This window comes from Anticarsia gemmatalis, chromosome 25 (assembly GCF_050436995.1).
Source record: "Anticarsia gemmatalis isolate Benzon Research Colony breed Stoneville strain chromosome 25, ilAntGemm2 primary, whole genome shotgun sequence".
NCBI lineage: Eukaryota > Metazoa > Arthropoda > Insecta > Lepidoptera > Erebidae > Anticarsia > Anticarsia gemmatalis.
The window spans coordinates 1,516,671-1,530,172 of record NC_134769.1 but is presented as its reverse complement, the minus strand read 5'-3'; the positions used below and the strand labels follow the sequence as shown (position 1 = coordinate 1,530,172).

The window sequence follows — 13,502 nt, the reverse complement described above, 5'->3', positions numbered from 1 at the left end:
TTAGTCAAAAAATTATTATGAAAACTGCGATATTGTCGATTTTAATAGGTCATTGAAATATAGAGATATGAATAGACCTATGATTGTTTAATTACTAGGTACTTAATATGTATCTGCAATTTGAATGTGATTAATGAAAAAAAAAAACAACTCTGCAATAATAAGCTATTAATATATTCAATATTCGACAGATCTTAGTTGTACTAAAAAATTAACAATCCAAAAAGACCAAAACCGGGTTTTAGGAAAGAAAATAAATATGACTCAGCGAGAGATTTTAAACAGCACAAGGACACGCTAAAGGATTAATGTTTCCAAAAATAACCAAAATGTACTTACCTAAATATTGCAACTATAAAATGTTGACTAAATGCCAAACCTAGTATCTAAAGACTGCAATTTTGGCACCAACGTTGTTTTTAACGACAAAAATGGGATTCTGCATATAGGCAAAAATAATCTTAAAATATAATTATAATAAGCGCTACATGTGTAGTATAAAAACTGATGAAATTGAATGGAGACGGTTCAAAGGAAGAGCTTAGATTTTTTTCACTCTATATAAAAAGCATACATAATAATATGCAAAATAGTGTTTGATTAAAGAACCATAATATACATACGGAGTAGCAGCTAGTACATAACATTTATATTGCATAAGAGGGTAGGCAGAGCTCTCAGGCCGCGCTCGAATACAAATTGAAGTTTAATAGCCCATTAAAATTCCCGCCGAGTGAGTGCGTTCTCGTAGGGAAACTACGGAGAAAAGTGAGATGTCGTGTACGATGAAAGTCTTCAAGGGTTTTAGGTAAATATTGTGTATTTGTTACACATTTTGTGATACGGAAATACAGGCTACAATATATCTATAAATATTGTGTGTGCTGAAGACTTCGATAGAAGTTTCAAGGACTGTGATGTTCTTTTTCATTCTTGTCCGTTTTGTGGTCATAGAAATTGTGATGGGTCTAACCTAAGTCTGATACAATATAAAACACGAAATATCTTTTTCTCTAGGATCTTTTGCGTATTGATCATTTAGCATATTGAAAATCCCAAAATATGTTTTACTAATGTTTACAACACGAGAAAACTGCAAAATTATTCCATTTATACAGAAGAAGAGACAAGGGTAGAGAGGGAATTCTGTGAATCGATATTAAAATTTCAATTAGTTAAAATAGGGTAAGGAATCAAACACGGGTGTGCAACAAGAAGGGTCCACAAAGGGCACTCGGGACCCCTCATTCAAACGCCCAACTCTTCAAAAAAAATACCCCGAAAAAAGCAGCCTCAATTAAACTTAGCATACGAAAAGCGTCTCTTATAGAAAGTAGGAACGTGCGAGTTTTCGTCAAGTCAGAAAGCATCCGTATGAACATTGTGCACGAGACAAAGAAGAACAATGGGTCCACACGCTCTGGTTAACAGTAACCAGTATGAGACAACGTTTTTATTGATATCAAGCCGGTAGCGTAAACAGCTGGTTTTGCGCGCCTGTTTATTAATCTCGTTGGAAATTGCTGTTTGCATTTACATTTTTGCATACGGTGAGAGTGTAAAGATAAGTGTTGTGTGCGTGTTAAATTCAAAGGTTTTAAAACGAGGACGTTATTGCCGTTTATTTCAGCTTTCGCACATTATTAATGTTAGATTTTTCGATTTTTGTTTCATGTCACAAAATGCACTTATATCTCTACTAAAATTACTTTTTGTACTATGTCCTATTAACTTAAGAAGTTATTACGGTACTACCGTGTCGATTCTTTTAGAGCTAGCTATAAATTCAATAGAGTTGAACACTTTCAAAGCAAAAACACATTTTCTTTTTCTGTCAGATCTATTCAGTATTTCCTTTCAATTCAGTGCATATTCAGTAAAAATACCATCAGATAAACGTATACTGTATGAATGTGAAAGATATTAACTCCCAACTCGCAAGACGGGAGTTTTAAATCAAATATTTTCGCAGAAATCGCAGTTTTTGAAATGGGGAACTTTAAGCAAATTTTGTGGGAGCCTCGTAACTATGGAGGCGTCGGCAAAGGAGCAAATATTTGTGTGACCCACAGAAGCCGCAGATAGTTCGGATGAGGGTTTACTTTGTCCCTGATTTGTGTTTGTAAGTCCCCCATGACATGAGATTATCCCTAGCTTTGAGGTTTCAAAAGTATGATCGAAAATTAGGAGCAATATTTGTATTAAATTCTGCAGTTTGTTGTTTTTGCGGACCCGTGCACGATTATCGTCTAATTTAATTGCGTAGTTGACTGGGCTACGAAAAACTATTTAACTTGGGCCTGTAAATTCATCTAAAATGCACAGGGTGTGTAATTTTTTCCTAAATAATGTTGAAATTATTACAAACTGAAACATTTTGATAGGCACTCATTTGATACCAACAAAAATACGAAACTGTGACGACACACCGTATTTCTATACTAAAATGTATTGTAGACATTTCATGTAGATTTGACTGGTAATCTAGTAACCAATTGCGTAGTCTTAGTCTATACGTTATTTCGATCTCTGAAAATAAATATAGGTTCGCTCCACGTAACCTATTAGTACTAAAACTTGGTATAAAATACGAGTATAAGTATTATTGAAGGCGTAGGAAAAGGTGCATATCTAGCGCCCACACTACGCCTTCGGGGAAAACCGTATCAAAGTTAGAAATAACTCCACTTTTCAAACTTTATCGTGTGAATTTCTTACTAAGTCAGCAGAAGTGTATAAAGCTAGAAGCGAACGATAATGTAATTCCCATAATAAATACGCGGCCATGTTTTCTTGGTGCTTTCTCACATAAAAAGTAATTATACAGTGTATTTGACCTATTGAATTGTATTTACAACACAGTCCCACTTTCGTCTTGCTAACGTCGCTTTGGTTGGCAAGTTTTTGTCAATTATATATCACATCGAGGTAGTAATCTAGTGCCATAATGACACAGTTAGTTTGCAGTTAACGAGTACACTAGGGCCCCCAGAACGGTTTCACTTGCGTGGAATTTGAGTAAAAAATATGTACTGCCTAGGTCTCTATTAAATAGTGTTTTTTTTTTGTAAAGTATTAGCATGCAATTTTGCATACGTTTCCATGACTAATTTGTTTTTTGTTTAAGAACGAGAGACAACTTCCGCGATTTAAATTGCTCTTGTGTCGCGAGCACTATTAAATTTATAAACATACAAACAACGGACACAAGGTGCAAACAGAACCGAAACAACTATTTGTGATTCGCACAAATAATTGTTCCGTGTGCGAATCAAACTAACGACTTCCCGACACAATGGTAGTCGCGTTGCGGCCTTAGCCACTGCGCTACGGAGGCAGAGGATTTCATTAAAATCATTTACCCCCGGTATCTGAGTATATTTAACGGTAGTTTATCTATTGAAAAGCGTTTTTTTATATGAGTTTTGACACTATTGAATAGATAAACTACCGCTAAATGTACCTCAGAAACCGGGGGTCAGTGATTTAGCTGTACATAGCAGACAGACAAATTTTCACATTAATAATATTAGTATTTTAAACTGAAATACGAAGTGACAAAAAACTTGGCGGAAGGTTTTTTAGCGCGGGTTTGTACAAATACTGGTTTACATTAATTAACTCATCTGATTGTGTATCGCAACAAGTGTAACAGCTGGTACAGGTCATTGACCCCGAGGTTTTTTTGCGAACAAGAACTTGAGGAAGTTTGTTAATTTATATCGATCTTTGTAACATTCAAATGTTATCCTAGTTGTTGTATTAGAAATACCCATTTAGGACTTCACTAGCAAATGATACCTACTATTACTTATTAAGAACATTTATTAATTGGTAAGGTATGTAGACAGCTCATTACTGTCCTGCTGCTTGGCAAGGATCTTCTCTCGGAATGAGGGAGGGAGTTAATGCCACGTTACGATGGGTCGGCACAACATGTCTTCATGCTTTAAGGCAGATCTTACTAATGTTTTAACAATCGCTGCCTTACCTGCCTAACGAAAATACTCACTTTTGCAGAAACGGACATTCAAAGCTACAGTTAAAAACTTACTATTATTTAAACAACTTACGTCATTTCGTACCACACTGCACCTAATATAACCGCACCTCTTTTAATTAATTAACATAGGTGCTTATTAATTACAATTTATATATGTAATTGGGTGAAATGCAATGTTTCCATTCAACTACCGTAATACCCGTTTTATCTATATGATATGATATGAAAGAAATAAGAAGTGTTTAATGATAAGTATGTGAGTACTAAATACTTGCTATGTACTTAGGTATCATATGAGATTTTAGATTGTCAAGAAAAAACTTTGTCATTGTTTGATTTATACTGCCTGTATGTACGTAGTGTTAGATAATACTAACAGGCTCGCCCAATTAAAAATATTTTTTTTTTGTAAATAAATCAAGTTGAACAGCAATTGGTTAAAATTAAATTTAAGGAAGGTTGTTGAAATTAAAAAGGCTACTACTACTTGGGTATTAATTAAATAATGCTTCTTTCTTTTTTTCTTATCAAAAATTAAACAAAACTACAGCAAAAAGGAAATATAAAAATAATATTTCAACTTATTTCCCCAAGTAAATTGGTTATAAACGCAAACTTCAAAAAATTTAGTTTTATATGCACCTTCCTCATAAAGAAAAATGATTAGCTTACAATGAAATGTAAATTAAGGTTTTAGGTTTATAATTTAGCATACAATACACCCTTTGATAAATAAATAAATTCATATAAAAGAGGTAGGTATTTGTATTGTTTGGGCTGTAATTAAAACTTGTTTTGTCATTGTTTTGATTAACAAAGTACTAGTGCAATGGGTACAATAGAACTCATTCTTCTAATTAAGGTATATTTTAGCAAGTTAGATTAAAAAAAATCCCATATGCTTACCTACTAATATAAGCAATTTGACTTTAGTAATACAACCTGCACTTAGCCAGTGTGATGGACTCAAGACCTAACCCCTCCCTCATAGGGGAGAACATTGAACACTCTTGCCCAGCAGCGAGACAGTACTGAGTTATATTTATTCTATTCCCAGCAAAAAAAATTTATATGTTTTTTTCTGAGAACACTTCAAAAACAGTGCTTGATTTTTGCATGCCTGAAAGTTAAGAAAATAATGCAAGGTCCCCAGCTGCACTTGGACCATTGGGGACTTACCCCTATATATACAGAATAGTTACATTAGCCGTCCAATGTCCCACAATAGCACATGTTAGGTACAATTCACTTTACATAAACCTCATTCACACACATTCTTCAAACACTGATGTGAGAATGGAGATATGATTGCTTTTGAGGACTTTTATTATTAGGTTCTTGTTTTCCAAAGATTTCTGACTCACTGCATATTCCAAGACATATCATTTTCATGATTATGTGTTCAAGGAAGTGCATGCAGATATAAACTGAGTCACGTTTTGTATGATAACATCAAATATCTTGAAATTAAAAGGAAATGCATACTTAAAATGTTTACATATTACTTTTAACAAATTCTTAGCAATGTTAAGATTATTTAAAGATAATAAATCAAATTATGATTCCTATCATAATTATGTCACACTATAGTAAATGCCGGTAGTATTAATAGTTATTTAATTTAGCTCTCTTCTAACATATTAGCCTAGCTAAGACTCTAACAATCAATCAAAGGTTAGACCTAATAGATTTTTTTCAAAGCATTAGCATTATACGAAATCTTAAAGAGTTCAGATACCCTACCTAGGTACCCAAGAGTTAAGAATAAATAAATAAATAAATAAATTTAACCCATTAATGTCCCACTGCTGGGCAAGGGTCTCCTCCCGTAATTAGGGAGGGGTTAGGCCTTGAGTCCACCATGCTGGCCAATTGCGGGTTGGGGACTTTGCATGCCCTCAATAAATGTATTAATACATTTATTTATGAGTTGAGAATAACAACATTAAAATCATACACAACTATGACAGCTGCACTTTCAAAATTGAAATGTGTTGGCGAGCGTACGTTGTCTCTGACGTGCGCGCGAGTAACGAAAATGGCGACGTCCAGTAGATTAAAATGTGCGAACTGTAATATTGTAATATGTGAAGTGCTAGCGTTTATCCATAATAAACTTGATGTTATGGATGAAGAGAGTTTAATACGTATTTGTGAAAGTGCGTTTAGTATTGAAGAAATTGAAGAGGCGAAGTCGTTATTATTTGAATCTTTGCAAAAAACCGCCAAAGTGAGAAAGCGTCAGGGCAAAACTCAACGCAACTTAGACGATATTTTGGTGCTACTAAAGTCTACTGATCCTGATAAAATACCTATATTTGTGGCTCGAAATTTAAATAAACTACCTCCAGTAACTTTTGACCATATCGACGTCACTCCGCTTCTTAAGAAAATGCTCGTGATGCAGCAAGCAATTGAAAACATTCAACAAGAATATGTGTCGAAAAGTGAATTTCAAGAACAAATAAATTTGATCAACGGCCGTAAGCCTCAATTGTTTGAAAAACCGGATGTCGTGAATAACAGTCAAAAGTGTACCACACCAAATATTATCTCAACGTCGAGTATTGATTCTATGGCGTTAACAATGAATGCATGTCATAATCAGCCATCCAAAATACAGGATGTCGATGCAGTACATAACGTTGCTTTGCCCTACCAAACCTCAGAACAGCAAACATCGCGTCGTTTTGAACCGGAGAATTTGGATAACAAACATTGTGAAGAAACGCACGGCGATAGTGCGTTTCTAACGGGTGCGAGTGAGACAGCAGCGGAGCGCGGGCGCGTCTTGCAGCGGAACGACGTTACCAGTGATTCACAACCGGAGTTGAGTGGTGCATTTCCGATGAAATATCCACAAAGTGTTTCCTTTGCCGATATGGCTAAGTCTCAAAAGGAATGGGAAGTGCAAAACTATGACGAAGGATGGGTCAGGGTGCAGAGAAAAAGGCTTACAAATAGGTTTCATACGAAGAAAGGAATAGCAACTGCACAGTCGGAGGAGAATGATAAATTCAAAGCAGCGGACACCAAAACTGCTTTATTCATTTCTAACGTTCATAAACAAGTGTCTGAACAGGATATTGCCGATTATGTCTACAATAAAACCGGAGAAACTATTTCTTTGACTAAAATAAAAATGAAGAAAGAAAAGGAGTATAATGCCTACAAGTTATTTGTATCTAAGTGCAAAATTGAGTTATATTTAGATAACAAGTTATGGCCTGCGGGAATCTCGTTCCGGAAGTTCATAAACTTTCGAGAAAGGCAAGATTATTCAGCGCGTCGGGATGTGGCTAATGATAATAATGGAACATAATGGATAACAGTAATTTTAAAACCAAATTTGTAACATTTAATTGTAAATCAGTCAAGAGATCGGTTGATTGTGTGCGAAAGTTATGCAAGATGGCGGACGTCATAACACTGCAGGAGACATGGTTGCTGCCACATGACATTCCATTCCTTGGTACCATCGACGAGGACTTCGCGTACACTGGAACATCAGCGGTTGACACCTCGGAGGGTATCCTGAGGGGTCGACCGTACGGAGGAGTGGCGATTTTGTGGCGTAAAAGTGTCTTCTCGAAAGTGTCTGTGGTTGAGTGCAATAATCCTAGAATCAGTGCAATTAAGGTAATGATGGATGACCGCGCTTTTCTTGTGTTCAGTGTATATATGCCTACTAATTGTGTGGAAAATCTACCGGATTTTACGGGGTGTTTGGGTGAGTTATGTGCCATTATAGATAATTGTTCAGTAGAAGCTATTTTTATGTTAGGAGATTTCAACGCTCACCCAGGAGAATTGTTTGGGAATGAGCTGAACTCTTTTTGTACTGATCATCACTGGACTTCTGCTGATTTAGACTTACTGGGCTCTCTATCTGATAACTACACGTTTATTAGTGATGCACACGGTTGCACCCGGTGGCTCGATCACTGTGTGGTGAGTCAATCCGCAAGACAAACAATAACAAGTATATCAATTAAATATGATACATATTGGTCTGATCATCTACCACTTGTTATTGAGTGTGAATTAAAAGGGATTATACCTACAAATATTGTTAATGAGCACAGAAAAAGGAAGGGTGTACTGTGGGGTCAGAGAACAGATGATCAAATTATTGAATATAGTAAATTGTGTAATAGTAAACTTAGACTGATAGATTTTCCTGTAGAATTAAGAGAATGCTGTGATCATAACTGTAAGTTAAGTAAACATAGAAAAATAATAGATAAGCTTTACTGTGATATAGTTAAGGTGTTAACAGATTCAGCCATAAATAGTTGTAAGTGTACTAATAGTCATAATTTTAAGCGTCATGTACCTGGTTGGAATAAGCATGTTACTGAGGCACACAGGGAGGCTAGACAAAAATTTTTAAACTGGGTATCACATGATAGACCACGTTGTGGTGAAATATATAATGATATGTGTGAAAGTAGAAGGGAATTTAAGCATAAATTAAAATGGTGTCAAGATAATGCTGAGCAAGTCAAAATGGACCTTATTGCTGAACACCAGGCTTCTAAGAATTTTGGAGAGTTTTGGAAGGCTACTAATAAGTTGAGTCCTAGGCCGAGCCTCCCTGTCAGTGTTGAGGGTGTGAGTGACTGCAGTGATATAGCAAACTTATTTAGAGAGCATTTTACAGTTAGATCACCCTTGGGTCCATCTGGATTGCAAAGTGATGCTGAGTCTGTCGGTGTTGATAGTGGTGTATCTTTTCTTGTGACAGCAAAACAAGTACGCCGTATTATAAGTTGCATGTCGAGAGGTAAATCACCTGGCCACGATGGACTCAGTATTGAACACTTGAAATATGCAGGTTTACATCTGGCTCGTGTACTTTCTTTGCTTTTTAACTTGTGTTTCGGTCACTCATATCTTCCACCTGATCTCATGCGCACTATTGTGGTTCCAATAGTCAAAAATAAAACGGGTGATTTGTCACAAAGAAATAACTACCGGCCTATATCTCTGGCTACTGTAATAGCAAAGGTGCTGGACAGTGTGCTTGATGCAGAGTTAGGAAAACACCTTGTCTTACATGACGCTCAATTCGGTTTCAGAGCTGGACTTTCTACCGAAACTGCGATTCTGAGTCTCAAGCACACTGTGCAGTACTATACTAAGAGGAATACGCCTGTGTATGCATGCTTTCTTGATCTCTCAAAGGCATTTGACCTTGTCTCTTATGATGTGCTGTGGCAAAAGCTTAAGCGGACAGGTGTGCATATGCAGGTTCAAAATCTCTTTCATTACTGGTATGCGAATCAAGTTAACACTGTAAAGTGGGCTAACAGTCTCTCTAATGAATATAGGTTGGAATGTGGGGTGAGGCAGGGCGGATTAAGTTCTCCTAAGTTATTCAACCTGTACGTGAATGAGCTCATAGTTGAGCTCAGCAGCGCCAAGTTAGGTTGCTGGATCGATGATGTATGTATGAATAACTTTAGCTACGCAGATGACATGGTGCTGCTGGGTCCAACTGTTGGAGCAATTAGAGGGCTGTTAGGAATATGTGAGAGTTTTGCTCTTTGTCATGGTCTGTTATATAACTGCTCCAAAAGTGTGTACATGGTCTTCAAGGCTCCTGGTAAATGTCCACTTCAAGTACCACCAATAAAATTAAATGGAATTAACCTGAAAGAAGTTCAACAGTTTAAATATCTTGGACATTATGTTACTGGGAATCTTGACGACCAGGTAGACATTGAAAGGGAACGCAGAGCAATGGCAGTAAGGAGTAATATGCTGGCTCGTAGATTTGCTCGGTGTAGTAATGAAGCAAAAATAACACTATTCAAAGCTTACTGCCAAACTTTCTACACGAGCAGTCTATGGGTCAGATATACTCAGAGGACATATCATGCTTTGAGAGTCCAATACAACAACGGATTCAGGATGCTGTTGGGTCTGCCCCGCTTCTGTAGTGCCTCCAGCATGTTTGCTGAAGCGAGAGTTGATGGCTTTCATGCCATTTTACGTAAACGGGTTGCCTCTTTATTGAGAAGAGTGCGGGACAGCACCAATAGCATCTTGAAGGTCATTGCTGAAAAATATGATTCAGATGTAATGAAAGCATTCATGCGTGTGTTAATAAGATAGTTTTTGTAATGACCTAGGTTAAGTTTTTCTATTACTTCTCAACGTAATTGTACTCTGTATGGACTTGGTCTGAAATAAATATATTATTATTATTATTATGTAAGTCTTTACCACATCTCGGGACTATGGAGTCCCGGATTTTTGGAAGGCGTGCGTGGGGCCGAAGCCAACACGTAGAGGCCCTTTTCGACTGCTTTAATATTTCAAAAATGTATGGTGTCACAATCCGGTGATTATCCCTGTTTACACTACAAAATGCACCCAAGGACAATCACCGGATTGAGTGGAACTATGGCAAAACTAACGGGATATACTACTTGGGCTATTGGGATGGGGTGCTTATGGACTGGGAAACTAGGCAATTACGGGAACTATGGCGCCTGCCTATAACAATGTAAATAACACGTAAAAGTGGCAGGCGGAGACTTGCCAACTCACAAACTGGGCCCCCTAAACTAGTCGCTAAAAATGCAACAAGGGGGCAACAGGGACGTGAGCGGCTGAAGGACGGAGAGGCCTCGCTGGACGTTAAACTCAGATCACTTGCTCCCTGAGGGTCCGGCATCACTGGCCCACTAGCCACTTACGCTCAGCATCCGTCCTCCGAACAGAGTGGGAGCTCTGGTCTCGCGACTCCACTCTGGACGGCCAATGAAGGCAAGCCAGAGGCGGGGGACCGCTTCCTCGTCAGTTTTCACTCCGATCAGCCAACTAAGGCAAGCCGGAGATGAGGAAGGGTGATTTCCCCCTGGAGCACTCAGGTACCGCGGGGTCGCTACTCCCCGTCACCTCGCCTCAAGGTGCCCTGCGGGCTTATTATTATTATTATTATAAAAGACATTTATAAAAAAAATGTGTAGAACAAAACACTACTCTCAATTATTATTTTCAGCACTGCTACAGAGGTACACCTTACAATAATAACTATTGAATTAAATTATTAATAGATTTTTCAAGAATTTAGGGATTTCCCATACCCATTGTATATTTTCCTACCTCACTAATTCATGTATCTCAGTGCAAGAACCTTCCTGTTAATTACTTTCCTGTTTTATTTATAACATATGCACACCTAAATTACTGTATTACAAATAAACAGATAATACACTAAAGGTATTATTTTACTAAGAAATTATTCTTCAGTTGGATAATGCAAGCGAAAAAGCAGAAATATTCTTTTTTGAAATGAAATACCATGCTAATAATTTTTTTTTCTTCAGTTTTTTTAATCTGTTTGAACTTTTTTATAACAGATAAATAATTGTACCTTCATAAACTTTTATTATTTACAGTCAACAACACATAGAAACAAGTTGCTGCACATCTTCCTATTAGCTAATAATGATAATTAAATTTTCATAATTTTACATACACCTTGGACTAATGCCACTTTAGACAGCATAAGCTGTAGTAGTCTGTATGGCCTGTATGTAAATTTTATAATCAGCAAGTAACTAATAGAATCGACTATTGGCACATAGAGAAAGACTTTATTAATTATAATTATCTATGCACAAGTTAAAGTGCAGAGTGCAATTCTAACTGCCTAGTAACAATATTGTTTATTTATATCAGCGAAAACATCATCTGGGTCATAGGAATGCTATTATATATGTTTCGCAATCACAACACGAATCGCGTAGTAGGCGTCAATAATACTAACATGCACTTTTAATTTGGCGCACAAACACGTTCCGCCAATGAGAAACACTCGTTCATTCACGCCCTCGCAATTAAATTGACAGCAGATAAACCTTGAAAACACTACGAAACCGCGCTCCAATCTACCCATTTCACACATTTACCAACCACAATATTTAAAATTTCACAAACCTTCTGCGCTCTGGTTCAACGACAAAGGCGCCCCGGCCGAGGCCAGATCCTTCTTCTGCCCAGCTTTGGGCGGATCAGAGTCCGAATCGTCGAACACAAGTGTCCGGACCGACTGGGAACATCGGCGATCCATCGTTACTATCACTGCACAACACACAAATGCACTAATATTTCCCCCATTTATCACCCCTTTAGACTGCAATACAACTTCACGGTCTATTTACATGACACCGTTGATGTTAAGCGTGTGTAAACATTGAATAAATTCAAGGTATTCATAAACGATTGTTAATGCAAATATTTTCTATGCCATGATAAATAACGCGACACACGACTTCGCACAAATCGAAAAATGACAATTTTGAAAGGCTGTTCAGGGTTGCCAGCCTTTATCAAAGTTTCCCCAAAGGGTGGTCAGCTCGTTAAAAATCGTTATATTTATTGGAAAAAAATTCAAATGAAAAAAAAATTCAGGTGATTCGACAAGTATTATAATTCTATTGCGCCTGTTCTTAATAAAACCTTACATAAATTACAGTCATTTTTATAATTAACCATTTTTAATTTTCTCATATTTCATTCTCGCAGTGTGATTTCTACCACTATGTAGGTACATATTATTAATTATGACACTTTTGAGCTTCTAAAGCAAAAATAGAAAACGATTTTTTTGCAAAAATAGTCTTAATCTTGACAAGTTGCTCTAGCCGTGATAAGGAGGTATGCATTTTTATGCTTTTAATAAAGGCTGATTGTAATGGCACACATTTAAAAAATTAAAAGTCTATGGCAATGAATAGTGCATTAAACTAGCGTCAGAACGTAACGATAAGCCACATTTTTAACAGAATTCAAATAACAGTCTCAACCGCAGAGAATGTAAGAACACTGAAAGCACAGTTAACAAACATGCTAGTTCTATTCTCGATATCCTGTTTTGCGACTCGTTTTTAAGTCTTTTAGATTCTAGAATACTGATATATTAATTATTTATCTATAGATTAATCATTAATAAAGCTTCTAAGTTAAAACACGATGAAAAAATAAAGGGTAAAATATTTTATCATGTGGTAACATAAAACCTGCGTTCCAGATTTCAACTAATATTAGTATGTTTAGCGTAGGTAACTGTACCTATTTTATAAACCAAGAAATCTAGTTGTTAACATTTTAAATTAAATTGCTGCAACGACCTCTTTATTTAACCCTCTTTAATATTACGTAAAATATATAACTATAATAAAAGCTTTTAAATGTATAAGTTTGCATGTTTGAAGTACCTACTCACACAAAATTTATTATGTTTATAGATATAACGAAATATTAGATATTATCGTTAGCAAAATTTTGTCAATGGTAATTTTTTGTTAACTGAATTGATTAGCTATATATAATATAAAATAACTTTATATTTTTCTTGAGTCTGAGGTTGATAAGAGGCCGAAACCCTCCTTGCTTTTAAAACATTAAAAAAACTAATAACACTGCCCTCTTCTGGTCAAACTAGTAAACTTAACAAGTTATTTCTTACCATACTGGAAAATTA

The 13,502-nt window shown here is 36.3% G+C and overlaps 1 protein-coding gene across 1 annotated transcript in view; it reads right to left on the bottom strand.

Moving 5' to 3' along the window:
- The window catches only part of dop (microtubule-associated serine/threonine (MAST) protein kinase dop), a 118,851-nt gene extending 106,550 nt beyond the window's left edge, over window positions 1-12,301 (bottom strand). The window contains exon 1 of the mRNA XM_076130896.1: window positions 11,957-12,301. Coding sequence (XP_075987011.1) covers window positions 11,957-12,089 — 133 coding nt within the window. The 5' untranslated portion in view covers window positions 12,090-12,301. The remainder of the gene's footprint in view (window positions 1-11,956) is intronic.
- Between the last annotated feature and the right edge of the window lie 1,201 nt (window positions 12,302-13,502).